The sequence below is a fragment of the Lutra lutra genome, chromosome 15 (assembly GCF_902655055.1).
Source record: "Lutra lutra chromosome 15, mLutLut1.2, whole genome shotgun sequence".
NCBI classification, from domain to species: Eukaryota; Metazoa; Chordata; class Mammalia; order Carnivora; family Mustelidae; genus Lutra; species Lutra lutra.
The window spans coordinates 55,731,307-55,749,515 of record NC_062292.1 but is presented as its reverse complement, the minus strand read 5'-3'; the positions used below and the strand labels follow the sequence as shown (position 1 = coordinate 55,749,515).

The 18,209-nt window shown below is 34.4% G+C and overlaps 1 protein-coding gene across 2 annotated transcripts in view; it reads left to right on the top strand.

The window, feature by feature from the left end:
• GPATCH2 (G-patch domain containing 2) overlaps positions 1-18,209 on the top strand; it is a 170,289-nt gene that overhangs the window by 1,627 nt on the left and 150,453 nt on the right. For both annotated transcript variants that reach the window (XM_047704500.1, XM_047704501.1), the window contains exons 2-5: positions 8,483-9,199; positions 14,354-14,415; positions 17,380-17,562; positions 18,025-18,104. In XM_047704500.1, the coding sequence (XP_047560456.1) occupies positions 8,483-9,199; positions 14,354-14,415; positions 17,380-17,562; positions 18,025-18,104 (1,042 nt within the window). The remainder of the gene's footprint in view (positions 1-8,482; positions 9,200-14,353; positions 14,416-17,379; positions 17,563-18,024; positions 18,105-18,209) is intronic.

Genomic DNA, 18,209 nt, shown 5'->3' with positions numbered 1-18,209 from the left:
ATGACTTCCTGTCCCTTTTACCTTCTACCCAAATTATAGTTAGGTACTTCCTTAGGATACAGAGAAACCATCCTTCAATTGTTTTAAAGTGCTTATCTTATTTTCAATTACCAGGATAGAATTCATTCTTTATTATGGCATCAGAGTATAACATAGCGCCTAGCGCTTAATCAGTGTTTCTGAATGAAATTCTTAAAAATCATGCCTGATTTGCTAGAAAAAACACTTTACAGAAAACTGGTACCTTGATTTTTCTAGTTTATCTGTACAACCATCCCATTAATTGGGAATTTCTCAATGGAATTTTCTTTTTTTCCTTCATTGATTAGACATTTGCCATACTATGAGTGTATGTTTTATCCCAGTTATGAAATCCCAGTGCCACTAGGGATGCTACTACTAAGTCATTACTTGATGCCAGGTTTTATGGACGTATATCTCACGTAAATCTTTTGAGATGGATGCTCTCAGTTTTTTTTGCATTTTAGAAATGATGGAACAGGAGCAAATATAGTTTGAATAACTAGACCAATACCATATTTGCAGCATGATTCCGGTATATCTAAAACCAATTCTTAACCATCCTGGCATACATCCAATTTGTCTGAATTCGATACACTATTATAGGAATATATGAACTCTTAAGATGCCCAGATTTTTAACTAACCTAGAATTCCTGTTATATTTACCTCCCATATTGACTTCAACTTTTCTCCAACGTTGAGGTTAGATTTTCAGTTTTTAGGCACCAAATGGGTAAATAGTAGATGATTTAGCTCTCTTTTAACATTTGTTGAAAAATAGAACTGTTATTTTATTTTGTAATTTACTCCTATTGAAGTCAAGTTTTATACAATTAAATAATAAAAATCCTAAGATTTTGTGTATGTCAGGAAATAAATATATTTTTGTACAAGTTACTCTTGTAAGTGGTTTATATTATATTTTTATAAAATATTGTTGAGTGTGTCTGTCTCCTTTTCCTGCCTCATCTTTCACATACAATTTTGAAATTAGGGCCCAAAACGCACAAGTATTTTGGTACTTAAAGTGTAAACCTTCCTTTTAAAATTCGATTCATTTAATGGACAAATCCTTTATAATTTAGATACATTTTTATTACTTTTTATTAGTCAATTTAAAGTCAATTTCTGGTTTGTTTAAGATTTTAAAGGTCGAGGTAAACAAATTTTCAAGTAAATCCTTGATAATGAAGATACTGAATCATTATGCTGAACTATTAATTTAAATTTATGTGGCTTGCTTTAAAAAAAAAAAGCCTTAAGAAATAAACTATATTGATTCTGGATCTTTTTTTCTTTTTTCTGAGTTTCATTCCTATTTCATATTTGGATCTTTAGGTCTGAAAAAGTGCAAAGGGGAAAATGTGAATTTTTTTTTTTTAAATAAATGCCTTTTTCCTTTTTTTTTTTTTTTTTTAAGATTTTGTTTATTTGACAAAGAATCACAGAGAGAGAAAGAGAACACAAGCAGGGGGAGTAGGGGAGGGAGATGCAGACTTCCTGCTTAGCAGGGAACCTGATGCAGGACTCTATCCCAGAATCCTGGGGTCATGACCCAAGCAGAAGGCAGATGGAGAACGACTAAGCCACCCAGGTGACCCAATAAATGCCTTTTCTTTTGTTTTGTTTTGGGTTTTGGGTGTTTCTGTGTTTTATCTTGAGGTCAGTTCCATACTGTCCTATATGTTTGAGTCAGGTTTCTGTTTCAACACTTAGGGATCAAAGCAATGGCCAGTGTGATTTTAGCCAAGTAACTCATTAATATTAGTATAGCTTCTTAGCATTTTTACCTGTGGCAGGCTGGAAAGGTATTTACCTAGCTAAAAAATTAAGAGTGTCTGGCGTGTTAGTGTGGCAGAAAATTTGAAATCTGAATTGTCTGAATTTTTAGTGAAGTCATACTTTCCCTGTTATTCGTTCATTTATTTAGTCATTCATTGGTCTGTTCATCCAACAGATTTTTTTTAACATCTGTTATTTGTCAAGCATTATGCTAGATACTTGTAATTAATATTAAGTTATCTTCATTCTTAGAATTCAGAATGTATTATATATTCAATAAATACTGAATAGTGCCATGTATGAGCAATGAATGAGACTCATCTTGTACATATTAGGAGCTTGCCTAGATGTGCTCTAATATATGCATGTTGACAAGAATTGGAATGAATTATTTTTTAGACACTAAATTATTTTCGTTTTATAGAATTCAACTTTATTTCATTTAGGCAGCTTCATATTCAGTAGTTTACATTTCATAAGTGATTAGAATATAAGAAGTTTTGAATGACTCTTGAAGTCATTAAGTGAAGTTAAAAAGAATGTTTTTCAAATTTAAATAAGAAGTGAGCTTGCTTTATTAAATCACTATTTGGAAAGTAGAATTAACACTTTTTTCTAAAGCCATGTATGATTCCCCCCCCCCTCCAAAATTGCTAATTAAGGACTGCAAGAAAGCTTTCTGGATGTTTCTGGTGGTAACAAAAGTAACAAAATGGCAGCTGCCCTTAGCACGTCCAGTTGAGCCCAAGTCAGTGGAACTTTTGCTCTTGTTATGGGAAATGAGTTTTTCTTTCGTTGAGAACCTGGGACTCTTAACTGGGAAGGATGATTTTCTATCATTTATTTTTTTCTTATATCCGTTTATTACCAAGATAGGACTAACTCAGATACACAGGATTAATTTTTTGTTGTTGTTTTTTTAAGATCCTTGGAAATCTTTTAAGAGTGCATGATGAATTTCTTGAAATTGCATGCAAGACTTTTGCAAATGTCTGTTCCCTTCTCCCCATGATTCAGAGTGGTGTAAGAACATGGACCAGATAAGATCTGTGCTTTTGTTATGATATCCTCGGGATTCATAGTGTGGTTCTACTTAAAGCAAAACGCTTTGGTATTTCAGTGACTACTTTATTTGCGAATAGGGATTGTTGAAAGATGAAATAACTGCTCTCACACATAAGTATCCACTGTCATCCCACAGAATCCCTTTGAGGTAGAAATTATACCATTTTTAAGATGAATAAACAGAATCAGAAGATAAGCAATTTGTTCATGGTCCCCTCCTAATGAACATAGTCAAATTTAGCTTCCAAATTCATAAATTTGACTTTAAAGCTAGTGTTCTCTATAGGTTCCTCCCAACTCCCCCCCCCCACCTAGAGAATTCTGTTCCATACGCATTGCTTAGTGTTCATGTAAAGTTATAACTAATTATTTGTATGTTTTATAATAAGATACGTTCCCCTACTTCCCTGCTACCTCTTTCAAAAAGAGAGAGAAAAGTTTACTTCTGATTAAACTTCTGGTTTAAATAGGTCAAGGAATTTCAAAACTAGCTTAAATGCTAACATTTAATGTTAGGCTTATTCTGTTTTTCCTAAATGACCTTCTCAAAAATATTTAAAGGAGATAATTCTGTTAATCATTTAATAGGTCACTAAGCTGAGATAAAGACTTATTTTGACAAATGTATTTACCACTAAAGAAGGAATTTATTAATTCTCATAAGCAGCAGAAATTTTCATCAAACTTAAAATAATTCTCACAGGTCATATTTGTTCAATTCATCATGAAATTTAGCCTTGATATGGCATCTTTAAGGATCACTGTTTGCATGTTTAATCACCCATTGTCGTGATCTATACTATTATGTGTTAATTTTAATTTGTACTTTTATGACCAAACTCCTTTCTTAAGTAAAAGCTAACATGAATATCGAGACATGTAATTCCAAGACTATTTTCTTAAGTTTATGACCAGTCATAGTGTACATTTATCATCATAACTCTTGACTTGGTTCTGCTCATACATTGTTTAATTGTACATATTGAGTTTTTAATCCTATAGAAACTAAGAAAGAAATGACTGTTTCCTTAAATTTTTGAAAGCCAGTTAAGCTGTTGTATTTAGCAGCACTTAACTTTGTTTTAGCATTCCACTGCTGGAGTTACTTAACTTTGTAGAAGAAATAGTCTGTGTTTTACAGAGATGAAGATGAGAATTTTACCATGTAGTAGGTGATAAGGAATATTTGATTTCTTTTTCCTTATCTAGATATTTGACAGTTGTAGTCAATTACCCTATTTGTTACATCTGAAAGATTTTTGTTTGTCTTTTAATGAACTTGGGTTTCTTCAGTAGACATACATATCTGTCATTTATTATGTAATTATTTTTATCAGTGTCCAGGCAAGGAAATTGTTCCCTAATTCTTCTGTAGATGCTATATTTTATCCTCTTAGGAATAGTAGTTACTGCTAAGAGAATCTTCAAAAAGTAATAGTTGTCTAGAGAGTACTTAGCTGTTAGTTATTGGGAGGGATCAGTTTCGGGGGCTTTCTTGGGTATCATCTGCTCTGCCCCGCCTTTACATTGTTGACTGATATTTGAGAGTCCCTGGTTTGTCAGTTAACTGCCAGTCCTTTGGGAACAAATGAACATTAAGTTTGGACTAAGAGCTTCCTAGGTCTTTTTTTTTTTTTTTTAAAGATTTTATTTATTTATTTGACAGAGAGAGATCACAAGCAGGCAGAGAGGCTGGCAGAGAGAGAGGAGGAAGCAGGTTCCCTGCTGAGCAGAGAGCCTGATGCAGGGCTCGATCCCAGGACACTGAGATCATGACCTGAGCTGAAGGCAGCGGCTTAACCCACTGAGCCACCCAGGCGCCCCTTCCTAGGTCTTTTTTCTTGAACCAGAAACATTACGTAATGTAATACCACCTACACAAAACCAAAATGCTTATCTACTCAAGTCATTTCCTTTTACAAAATCCAACTTTACATAGATAGTGGGGCTGTAATCTAATTCTATTCTTTTGGAGTATTTTAAGAAAACAGTTAGTTAATGGTTATCTTAGATATCATACCCAACGAGACTATTCTCAAAAGGTATCATTTCCATTGAATTCCAAATGAAGAGAAATTGTTTCATAAATGTGACTATTACTCAAATTAACCAAGTGGTAATTCACTGAATTTTATTGTAATTTAAACTTTACAACTACGAATGCTTAACGTAGGTTTTTAGAAAGAAAGCTATATATTTCCAGGTTTTCTCTTCAATAGGAAAGATCTTATTTAAGAAAATATCTTGAAGATAAAGTGTTTCCATTCAATAATCTTCAGCATAACTAACTACCAAGGAAGTAAATGAGCTGTTGATCACGCGATGTCTCTTACAGTGACTTTATTTCTGTGAGGCCAGTTGATGTCAGTTTTCCCTGAGAGATACAAGTGAAGCCACTTGACTGACTGACTATAATATTACTGGCTCATTAACAGGGGTTTTGGCTTGCAGAAGTCTGGTTAGTTGAAACTGAAGGGGAAAAGGTGATTTGAATTCTGAGTAGCACTTAGTTAAATGTATTTTTTTTCTGTTTTTTTTTTTTAATGGGGTTTTTAAGAAGTCTCTCTCTCCTTTTTTTTTTTTTTTTTTTTTTTTTTTTTTGAGGTTGGGAGGGTAGAGAGAAAATCTCAAGCAGGCTCCCCATCCAGCACGGAGCCAGACACGGGGCTCGATCTCACAACTCTGAGATCAAGACCTGAGCCAAAACCAAGAGGCAGACCTTAACCAACCAACCCACCCAGGTGCCCCAAAAAGTCTTTTTAAAGTAATTGTTTTACTTGATTGATAGTCCTATCTGATTCCTATTTGAGTAGCCTCATGGAATAAATTAGGTTCTTCTGGTTGAAAGTTTTTTAAGATACTTTATCTTCTCAAAAAAAAAAAATATAAAATCAACTAAGGTGACAAATTTAATGATGTTATAAAGAAGTCTTGCTTACATTCTTAGTAATACTGTCAGTTACATTTTCTTAAGCTATGTTTATTACAGCAGTACTTTTTAAATGAAATTAATTGAAGATAAATTTCAATGGATTGAATCTAATTGCTGACCTTTATCTAACATTAGGACCGCCTCATTTTCCTTTCTAAAGTAAAGCGCTAGATTATAACTTTCAAAGTAACCTGCAATTTTAGGTGGAGATTCTATTCATGCTTTAAGTTAATTTCACATTAATATTTAGATCTAGTCATTCACCTCTGATAAGAAAACTGCATCTTAGAAAAGTTAAGTTACTTGAGAACCAGGTAATACTGAGTCCTTTTTTAGATAAAGGATCTTTATTAAAATACTTGTTAAACTGCTTTCCAGTGAATTTTATTAAAGGTGCAATATTATATTCAGAGATAATAGGTCTTTCAGACTGCATTTCTTCCAAAAAAATATTATTAAAGGAAATGAACAATATATTGTAATAAAAGGAAAACAAAAAGGTGATTATTACTGTAGAGGTAATGGAGAAAAGACCCATTTGGATTATCAGTGTAGTCAGATTTGTAGCCCTTCTTTTGGCTTAATGCTAATTCCTATGTGACACATATTTCTTATACTCAAATGCAAAGTCCTGAATCCTGAGTAATATATAGGACCCTTTTAGTGGTTCTCCAGAGTTTATTTAAAATACATATTTGAATCACCACATTTTTTAAAAATGTGTGTCCATACAGGTTTTTATTCATTCAGAATGCTGAAGGAGATCTGGGAAATACAAACCGACATTAAATGAACAACTGTGTTCATTTAGTTAATTGGTCACAGTGTACATTTTATTGATGGCTACAGCACTGGTTCTTCAGATTCAGCATACCTTCACCACTTTACTGCCCTGTGCCTTATTTTTGTTCAGGTCTCCCATTCCCTTTTTCTGTTCAGAAGAATATAAAGCCTAACTGTGAGTCATTTGCCTTACATAGATGTGTATTAAATCTGTCTGAACAATTAAAATAGTATCACCTGCTGCTCCATCACTCAAAAACAAAAATGCAGACTGGACACTGGAATTGTGTAGCTCTAGAATGCTGTTCTTGGCTATAGTTAAGTTGGGCATTCAGGCTCTACAACCAGGCTGCTGGAGTCTGAAATCTGTTTCTACCCTTTCCCAGGTGTGTCACTTCGGGCAAATGGCCCTTAATGTTTCTGTCTCTGTGTATCTCATATACAACCTTATAGAGTTATTATGCAATGAGATGAGCTAATGCATATAAAACACTTAAAATGGGCCTAGCATATAGTAAGTACTTGTGTTAGAAGCTGTATGTGTGTGTATATCATCTTACGTAGTAAATCCAGTTGAATCACAATGTGTGTGTGTTCTCAGGTTGTTAAAATGAAAATACAAAGTTAAAAGTTATTATAGGGAACTTGCAGATGCCTAAAATTATAGACTGTAGAGACTATATAAACCAGGAGTCAGCCAACTGTGGCCAGCCATCACTTGGTTTTGTAAATAAAATTTTATTAGAACATAGCCATACCCGTTCATTTATGCCTTGCCTAGGGCTACTTTCCCCTTACAGTGGCTAAAGTTGGATGGTTATGATCGAGACCTAATGGACTGCAGAGCCTAAAATGTTTACTGTTTGGCCTTTTACAGAAAACTGTGCCTACCCCTGCTATACACTTAGAAATTATGTAGACATCTCTAGTTGAGAATATTTTGCTCCATGTTCCTAGAACTCAGAAATGATTGTTCATGATCTTTGTGAGAAAGATACAAAATCAGAATTTTGGGCTCTCCATCACCAACTGATGTAGAATCTTTGAGAGCTGGGATTAGAAAGGTCAGTATAATTTGTAGAAGTTCCTAAAGAATGCTTAATATCTATCTTAGCTGATAAGTAGATAAATTTTTCACTGAACATAAATAGTTCAATGGGTTTTGTTTGTTTAAAAAAAAAAAAAAAAGCTGAGAGACTGTCTCAGAATGAATTATAAGAAAAATGATGGGCCATTTTAGACCAGTGAAGCTCCAGTTTGAATAAGAACATAGTTTCTGCTTGACTGAGTTACGAGATTAGTGTGGCCTAATTATAGGCCTAGTATCTGGTTAAAGTCTTTTTTTTTTTTTGCACATGTTACAAATCTTGAAAGTACTTGTCAGTCTTTCCATCTCCCTCATGTTTCATGGTAGTGACTGGGTAGAGCATGTGGTGAGTCGTGAATTATACAACTTCCTTTTTCATTTAGAAATCGTAGGGAGATGTGGGCGTTTGGAGGAAGGATTGAGAAAGTTCTATATCTATTGGAGGAAAACTAAGGAAAGGGAAGGAGTAGACTAATGAACAATGATTTAAGCAGAAATAACTTTTCCATAATTAACACAGTAAAAATGTGAAATTACTGGGATATTTCACTGCTCATACTATGCTTACTGTATCTTGAAATAATTCCCATGTTTAATGAAAGAACTTACACAAGAAAAAGGAGCTTAAAAATGAGTCAGAATACTTAAAACTATTAAGTAGCTTTTAATTTAAAAAACTAAGTAGCTTTTAAACATTTCTTTATAATAACTATTAATTTTACACTTAGAGTGAATTGTCTGCTATAATAAACTAGGTTAATACAGTTAACACTATTTTTGTTAATTTTTTTCCTTTCTTTAAAAATGTAGGCATTTCAGTCGAACCATGGAAGAACTGGTTCATGATCTTGTCTCTGCTTTGGAGGAGAGCTCAGAGCAAGCTCGAGGTGGATTTGCTGAAACAGGCGATCATTCTCGAAGTATGTCTTGTCCTCTGAAACGCCAGGCAAGGAAAAGGAGAGGGAGAAAACGAAGGTCGTATAATGTTCATCACCCTTGGGAGCCTGGCCACTGCTTAAGTGAAGGCACGGATTCTAGTTTAGAGGAACCAAGCAAGGACTACAGAGAAAATCACAATAATAATAAAAAAGATCATAGTGACTCTGATGACCAAATGTTAGTGGCTAAGCGCAGGCCATCATCAAACTTAAACAATAATGTACGAGGAAAAAGACCTCTGTGGCACGAATCGGATTTTGCTGTGGACAACCTTGGGAACAGAACTCTGCGCAGAAGGAGAAAGGTAAAACGCATGGCAGTTGACCTCCCACAGGACATCTCTAACAAACGGACAATGACCCAGCCCCTTGAAGGTTGTAGAGATCAGGACATGGACAATGACAGAGCTTACCAATATCAAGAGTTTACCAAGAACAAAGTCAAAAAAAGGAAATTGAAAATAATTAGACAAGGGCCAAAAATCCAAGATGAAGGAGTAGTTTTAGAAAGTGAGGAAATGAGCCAGACCAGTAAGGACAAAATGGACTATGAAGAGCAAAAAGTCTCAGATGAACTCATGAGTGAAAGGTGACTTTTATATTCTCTATGTATAAAAATATGTGTCTCTATTGTTTGTGCTTGAATGTGTTTTATATTTTCATTAATTCTGTTTTAAAATAATTATAAATTATAATAATAAAAAGTATAATAATACTGATATTACTGTTTAACCATAGTTATATTTCCTTATAACTTACAATGTTTAGTACAAAACAAAATTGCTTATTTGAGTTACACGAAGTCTTTTGGTTATGTTGTAAAAACTTAATTTTCAGCTATAGAGGAAAGGAAATGGTTTTTCAATGGGAATGAATGTGCTTTTGAATAACAGCACATTTGTAACTCTTAGAATTGGATTTATGATTATTTATTTGTTTAATTATAGAGCTTTAGCCTTCGGTGCTTTTTAGTGTCACAGTTCATCAGTTTATTTTGATTTTTGAGAATCAAAAGTTGATACCACTTAACTGTGTATTATTTGATATTTTAAGAGGTCTGTAGATTGCTGAGAATTCTGACGATTTATGGATTATAAAATTTATAGTCTAGAAACACTTGATCTTGTCATTAGACAAATGAGAAAAGCAATGATCCTTTGGCAGCTAGTCTAATCTGTTTATTCTAGAAAGCAGGTATACACCACAATGATAATTGTTAAGTACTATTTTGACAGCGTCAAAAGGTAAGTGATCATTTTTCTTTTACATAGAACTAATGCTACTGCAGGAAATGAGAAAGTATTGAAACTGTTCATCCTTTTAGGTGTCTTCTTCAAACCAAACACAGAACTATGATCCAAGGGTGGGGGGTGGAGAGCGGGTCCTTTATTAGGGATGGTTTGCTATTTATATAATTTTTCTGAAGAAGTAAAAATTGCTCAAAATTTAAAAAAAAATGTTTCAGGAAAGCTTTGAAAAGTTTATGATATCTGCTTTTCTTCCCCCAAAGTTGGCATTTTTATACCAGAATGAAAATTATTTGTATGGTAGTGTTGGGCCATTGTGACTGAGGACCACATAGCTTGACTTGAAAGTGATTATTTTGCTCAGTGGTGGGGAGGGAAGGTGTGTGGGAGTGAAGATAAGTGTCCGTTTCTAGATTATTTACAGATTACCTATTTTTTGGATTGATCCTCCAAGCCCTTACTTTATTGATGTCTGCCTTTTATTGACAGACACCTACCCTGGAAGAAAAAGGAGATAAAACTCTCTTCATTTTTCTTCATCGTAAAAAATATTTGAGTATCCATTAACCATGATCAGGCTACCAGCAGACAAGTTTTCAAAGGGGATGTTTTCACTCCAGAATAATTTTTAAAAATATTTTTTATTTTATTGGTATTTTTTTTAGGTTTATTTATTTATTTTAGCGCACACTGGGGCGGGGTGAGGAGAAGGAGAGGGAGAGAGAATCTTAAGCTCTGTGCAGAGCGTGGAGCCTGACTCAGGGCTCAGTCTTACCCTTAAGGTCATGACCTGAACCGGAACCAAGAGTCGGACACTTAACTGACTTCACCACCCAGGTGCACCTTCTTTTATTTTTAAACTTAGCTGTGTAGCTATTTTTAGTGTCACCTAGAGTTAGATGCATATTCCTCTTGTGGGAAGATTACTAAATACGACAAACCCTGTGGCCTACAGCCCCATAGTTTGGAATAGCGCGGATAAACAAACAATGAAAAGGAAGTGTGCTGAGCAGAAAGTACTGGTTAAGGAGGGCTTTCTGTAGATGCTGAGGTTTAAGCAAGCAATGAGTGGTGTTCAGATAGTGCATGAGGGAGGGAAATGATGTTCCTGGGTACAGGGAGCAGCTGGTGCGAAGTCATGGATCGTGAAGCAAAGTGACGTATCTGGGAAAGTACTTAGAATTGATGACTACTGGAACAAAATGGAGGTTGGGCCGCAGCAGTAGGCATGTCTTGAAGGCCTTGTGTGCTGTGGCAGTTTGGGTTTCATCCTGTAAGTAATGGAAGCCAGTGAAGAATTTTTAATAATGAAGAAACTCAGATTTATATTTTCTCAAGGAACATGATCTCAGTAACAATGTCTTATGTAGCTTTGACCTCAAATCCATCCTTAGGTGAGGGGTGAATTAGGCAGGGATAGTAGAGGGGAAGGAAATAGGAGAGCAGTTTTAAGAGTTGGAATCAATGGAAAGTTGACTGTGTTTGGGACGGTGAATGAAAAAGAGGATACTCAGATAATGTGTTGGTTTCAAGAATAAAAAAATACAGGAAATGAGCGGATTGGGATTAGTATACAAATGGTAATTTGATGACAATTTGTGGAATGTATCACGCTAAAAAAAAAAAAAAAAAAAAAAAAAAAAAAAAAGGTGGGATGAGTTGTCCTTGGAGATAAGCCATAATGGTTGTCAGATGCCGAAAATGAAAAGCCTTGCTTCCATAGAAGTTCTTGTTCTGATTTATTGAACTGCTAGCAACTGCATGATGTACTTGAGGCAGCTAGCTAGATGTCAGGTGAAATGTAAATAAGGAAACATTGTTTAAAACACGTGTTTAAAGATCCCAGATGAAGACAAGGATCATTAAGGACTAAGCCATTCTTAGAGGGGGACGTCTGTTCCTTCTCTCTTTAAGAAGAGTAAATAAGATAAAGACACAGAGGGAGGCAAATGGTAAGAGACTCTTAAATATAGGGAACAAACTGAGGGTTATTTGAGAGGAGGTTGGGGGGACATCATTGGGTGATAAGCGTTAGGGAGGGCACTCAGTGTAATGAGCACTGGTGTTCTGTGCAGCTGATGAATCACTAAATTCTAACCCTAAAACTAAAAATACACTACATGTTAACTAACTTGAATTTAAATAAAATCTAAGGAAAAAAAATAGGCAGGTAGAAGATTGGGATATGAGTTGGAAAAAGAACATAAATAAAAGGACCAGAGATGGAGATGGGAAGAATTTAGGTAGGACTCATCCGTACAGAGCCTTGAAATCCATATTTTAGATTTTTAATAGGAAACATTTTATTATTTTATTTAATTTATATGCATATATAAATTAAATCTATATATCCATAGACACGTGCATGTTTTATAAACTTTTTCTTATAGAATACTTTTGGATTTATAAAAAAGTTGTGAACATAGTGCAGAGAGTTTCTGTATATCCTGTTCCCATATATCCTGTACCCAGTCTCCATTACTGTTAATATAATACATTACTCTGATACAGTGGTCAGAATTAATAAGCCAGTGTTGATGCATTATTAACAGAAGTCAGTACTTTATTAAAATTTCCTTGTTTTTCTTTAATGTCCTTTTTTGGTTCTAGGATCCCATCCAGGATGTCATAATATTTTTAGTCCGCAAGTTAACATTTGTAAACAATGAGTCTGGTTGTATGTAGAATATTAAAAGAGGTAAATCTGAACTCAGAAATTAGAAAATCATTGTACCCCCCCCCAAAAAAAGTACATAGTTGCATATTTCACAGATGTTTATCTGTAAATCTGAACTCTGAAAACTGTGAAAAACTAACTCATTTGTGGCCCAACCTAGCTTGACCTGGATTTAATGTGCATATTCCTTCATTTATTTGGGAAAAAATATATTAATAAGTTTGTTTCTGGAGTGCTACCCCAGGCCCCTATGAGGCATTTTGGAACATACCTTTCCAAAATTTGAAAAATTGTGAATTTTAAAATCATGCTGCCTCAAGGATTTCAGAAAAAGAATTGTGACTCACGGTATGCAGGATAAGCCCATGTATTTGGGTTGTATTGAACAAGCAGACAGGAAAGCACTATGCCATAGTCACAGAAGAGGAAAAAAAAAATTAACAGAAGTTTGAACAGCTAAACAGCAAAAGGATGAAGTTTCCAAAGTGTTTTTGACACTCGGACATCACTGTGCATAGGAGAGCATGCGTGTTTGTAAATAAGAAATTACAGATGTGATTGTCTTAAGAAAGTATTCTTTCCTTAATGCTTATGCAGTCTAGGATGCTTGATACATTCTCCTAATATGAAGAAAGTTAAAGAAAAAGGTACTAACTTGGGAAAATGTGCTATTTAATAAATCCTTATACTTTTTTATTTTTAAAAATCAAGTAATTGAAATGATATTTTATATTCAGGAAACATAGGGATTTAGATCTCATCTATGATTTTAGTCCTGAACTCTCAATTTAAATATTTTAAAAATGGATAATTTTTAAACAGATTAGTTTTGTTTAGTAAGTCAGGTTACAGGGATGTACTTGTTAATGAGAAAAGTGTTATAAAATTCACCTGGGGAGCTTCCTGATTGGTTAAAATTAAGAATTGTTGGAAGAAGAGAGTATATGAGAATCTTTAAAGAATGTTGTCAATTTTCTTTAGAGGCCAAGCTTCTTATTACATGATCTGGTTTTTGTGTTTTTATTTTATTTTTTTTTTTAACTAACTAGATTTTCATTTACACATGGCTTGTGTTAGAACCATGTGATGGTTCATGTCAATCGAATATCTGCTATTTGTTTTAATTTGTATGTAAAATACGACTTTGTATCATACTCGAACTTCTATGGAAGTATGGAGAAACTGTTGTTATACACCCCCTCCCTAATATTGGCAGTATTCCATAGTTTGGTCTTGCTCAGAGAGATTTTTAACTTCGATTTAATGGATTGTTACCATTGTAAACTTTTTTCTTCCTTGCCAGGTAATAGCGTTGTTGTGAATTCTTAAATAATGTCTTTTCCTGAATATTTGCAAATGTGGTCATGAAAAGTAATTTCATCCCGGGCCCTTGTATTTCATGTGCTGAAGAAAGGCTTAGCCTGCTTTTGATTGAGACTTTCCCCATTTTATTGAGCGGTGGTGTTTGGGGCTTGGACTGAATTGCACGGCATAAGAAAGGAGCAGTGAGCATTTGATGAAAGCAGATAATAAAATGCATCAATGGTGTCAGCCCCTCGTTGCAGTCACATCTGGCTTACTGTCAGGGTCCCATTAGATGCCTGTGGTTTTATGTGCCAAAAATAATATGCTCTGTAGTTAATGGAACCAGAATATTTGCAGTTTGATTAAAAAAAAATCATCTTATTTTCTTTCAGATCTTTGTCAGGCTTAAGTTTCATCTCTGAGCTGCCATGTCTCTTTAAAATTTTACGACTGAGAGATCAATTGTTCTTTTGATCTGTTTTGTTTTTTTTTCCCCCCTTTTCCCTTATTCCAGTGACTCCAGCAGTCTCAGCAGCACTGATGCTGGCTTATTTACCAATGATGAGGGAAGACAAGGTACTGAAATGCTTATTCTTTTTTTTTTAATTCCTTCGGGGTAATTGTCTTCATTTTAAAGTTGTGCTTGTTACTAGTTACTTCCTAAGTTGATGACGGCAATCCGCTCACCTCACACATACCTACTTAGTGGACTGGGCTTTAGTTCTTTTTTTTTTCTTTTTTCCCCTAAAGATTTTTTATCTGTTTGATGGACAGAGATCACAAGTAGGCAGAGAGGCAGGCAGAGAGAGGGGGAAGCAGGCACCCTGTTGAGCAGAGAGCCCGATGTGGTCCTCCATCCCAGGACCCCGGGATCATGACCCGAGCTGAAGGCAGAAGCTTCAACTCACTGAGCCACCCAGGTGCCCCTTTATTTCTTTTTGATACTAGGAAGGGTATCCTGTCTTCCTAACCTAAAGTAATCGATTATCTCCAAAAGCTAGTATGTGGAGCTAATAATATTAAGGGAGGATTATCTTCCTTAAGAAAGCTTTGCATACCTCAGTCTTTACAATTTGTCTCTTCTCAAGTTCACAAGACACTGGTTCTGATTCTCCACCTGATTCCAAATGCATTTAATACTGTTTAAGCATTAATAAAGGTGGATTTACAAGTCATTTATCATTTTTATTCAGCCGTGACATTTATTCATCCTCCCTAGTTTGTAAGTAATTAGATAGTTTTCATGAATTCAATATTGTAAACTGTCACACAGTCCTGTCTTACAACTTCGATCTTTTACATCTTTGAAGTTCCCTGAAGCTTTTCACACTTTCGGAGGGCATTATTTTGAAACTACCTATTAGGGAAGAAAGTAGAAAAAACCTTAATAAGAAGACAGGAGGCACTCTACAATGTTATCTGCCTTTCTTGAGAATCTTTAGAGGAAAGCAGTAAGTTCTAAGGGGAAAAAAAACCCCAAGATTTATAGTTTTAAATTATAGTCTAATGATAGGAAGAAAAAAAAGAAATGATAGCCACTTAGGCTTTTTTTTCCCCATAGTCTGTTCATTCCTCTTGGTAGGAATAAAATAAATGATCATTCATTTTGGCTTACTTAGAAACCCATCTATATTCTGTTTTAAAGACCATAGACTTTGTAAAGTTAAGAGACTTTGCTGAAATATGCTAGAATCTCAGAGCTCAGAGTGAATTTGACTACCTTGATAATATACCTAAATTCTTGTTTAAATAAATGAGCCTGCTCAAAATTACTGCATATGTTGCATTTCGTAATGAAAGGAAATGAAAAAACTTTTGGCCAAGCCTGTCCATATTTGAAAAGCTTCAAATGGTTTAAGATAATATACCAGCATTTATTATGAGCTTATTATGTTTTACATTTCTAAGTGCTTTTTTTCCCCCCCATTCAGTTTACTTTAGATTTTATATTATTCTTAAGAAAACCCTGGGAGATTCTTTTTTGGGCGGTATGGTGAAACCTATAGGCTCATAGAGTCGAGCTACCTTCCCAGTGTCGCAGAACACTGCAATTCTCACTGGTCTGACTGACTTCAGAACTCAGGTTCTTAATCTTTAGCTGTTTGATCTCCCTATTAAGAACAAAGTTGTGTATCACATCAAAAATAAAATAACCTCATTTTTTCTATAATAACATCTCAAATGGAGTTAAGATCTAGGGCTAATTAGTTTAAAGTGACTCCCTTTTCTTGTACCTATACCTGTTCTAGGAAATTTTAATTTAATTCTCAGTAAAAGTACTAAATATTTATGTGCTTTGTAAAGTACCTTTTTTTTAAAAATTAATTTTTTTTTAAATCCTCAATTGAAATAAACTGGTGGCTTTGGTTTTCCAAATGCTTTAAACTTTTCACTCCCCCGTAACTTGAAGTACGGCTCTTTCCCATAAAGCCATTTCCAGTTGAAGTTTTGGGTTTTTTCTAGTTTGCTTTTAAAAATGTTTGTAGCAAGAGATTTTGGAAATCAGAAATCTCTTTCTGTAAAAGGGGAAACTTCATGGCAATTGTGATGACCCTCTTAAAAACCAGTATTAGAATCATGAAGACTCTACAAGTCTTCATAAGAATCTTCTTAGGCCTTCTTCTGTATTTTCCCCCCTTATCCCTGTTCTAAAAACAAAATACTCTTGATTCACATTTTGTTTTAAAAACAAAATACTATCGATTCACCAGTACATTTTGAACTGAATTTGAAATGGATCATTTCTCCATGGTTGCACTCGTGGATATTCCCAAAAGTCCAACTTACTATGGATAGTGTTTTGCTTTAAAAATACCTTGCTTGTCATAGTCCAGTATAGTTTCTTTGTAAACTCTGTGGTATTGTCACTTTTCATTTAAAATAAACTTTTTCATAACTATTTCTTAATGAACTTAATCAGATTAATTTCATTTAGTCACATCTGTTCATGATGGTTTCCCCTTTTACACTCCATACAAATCATGAAATTAAGCAAATTTTATACCATTATCAGCTGCAGAGAATGGGTTTTATAGTTTTATACTTTTAATTCTCTGTAGGAGATTAAGGCTTGTTTTTCTTTAATTTGGAAAAAGTAGTAACTTAAATGGATTTCTCTACAGTTTTTTGCCTTAGAATTAACCAGTATTACGGTTTTTCCCATTTTTTAATTGGTTCTAAAACATAACAGCTTATGTTTTTGTTGATGGCACTTCTTGTTGTGGTGTTAAAAAACTTTTTTGTGAAGCTGTGGTGTACAATAAGTTTTCTGTATTGATTATGTAAATGGTTAACAGATAAAATACAGGATCCCCAGTTAAATTTAATTTTTAGATATATAATAAATAATTTTTTAATATAAGTGTGCCCCATGCAGTATTTAGACATATTAAAAATTTTGTGCAGGTATTATATATTTATATGAAAAATCCTTTTTCTGAAATTCAGATTTAATTGCTATCTTGCATTTTTTAAATCTGATAACTCTGTGTATTTGGATAATAAAACTGAATCTTTGGGGGATTTCTTGTATTTGCACAGGTGACGATGAGCAGAGTGACTGGTTTTATGAGAAGGAATCAGGTGGAGCGTGTGGCATCACTGGAGTTGTGCCCTGGTGGGAAAAGGAAGATCCTACTGAGCTAGACAAAAATTTACCAGATCCTGTCTTTGAAAGTATCTTAACTGGTTCTTTCCCTCTAATGTCGCATCCGGGAAGAAGAGGTCAGTAGCACTTGCTGACTGCTGAATATGGTGGACTTAGAGTGCATCTAGGAATATCCACTGAAGGAGGATAGGCTAAAATGGAAATGAAAACGTCTTAGCACAAGATGCTATAAAGACATACGTCAGATAGTAATTCATCTACTGTATTAATCACGCATTCTAATTATTAGAAAGGTTGACTTGCCTCCTTGCTAGGACCATTGTGAAAATGTTGAAATGTTATAAAGGTAAATTAGGAGGAAAGAAAAGCCCTGAATAATACCCTAATTCTTAAATAATCCATAGTTAGGTGCTAACCTCATTAGAGCCCTTCCAGGCGTTGCTTCAGATCTGCTAAGTGTGTTTTGCATTTTCCCCACTACTCTTCAGGATATTTCCTTCCTCAGACTTATTTTGAATTCTGTGCAGATAGGAACAATGATCATAGAATCTCCTAAATTGAGGACTTTGATTTTCCAGGTTTTCAAGCTAGACTCAGTCGCCTTCATGGAATGCCTTCCAAGAACATTAAAAAATCAGGAGGGACCACAACTTCAATGGTAGGCATGCTTTTTTGTTTAATTGTCATGTTTGGAAATGTATCCATTTCTATGGAATAAAAAGCCACATCCTCATCCTTTATTCATATTCTAATGTTATACTTA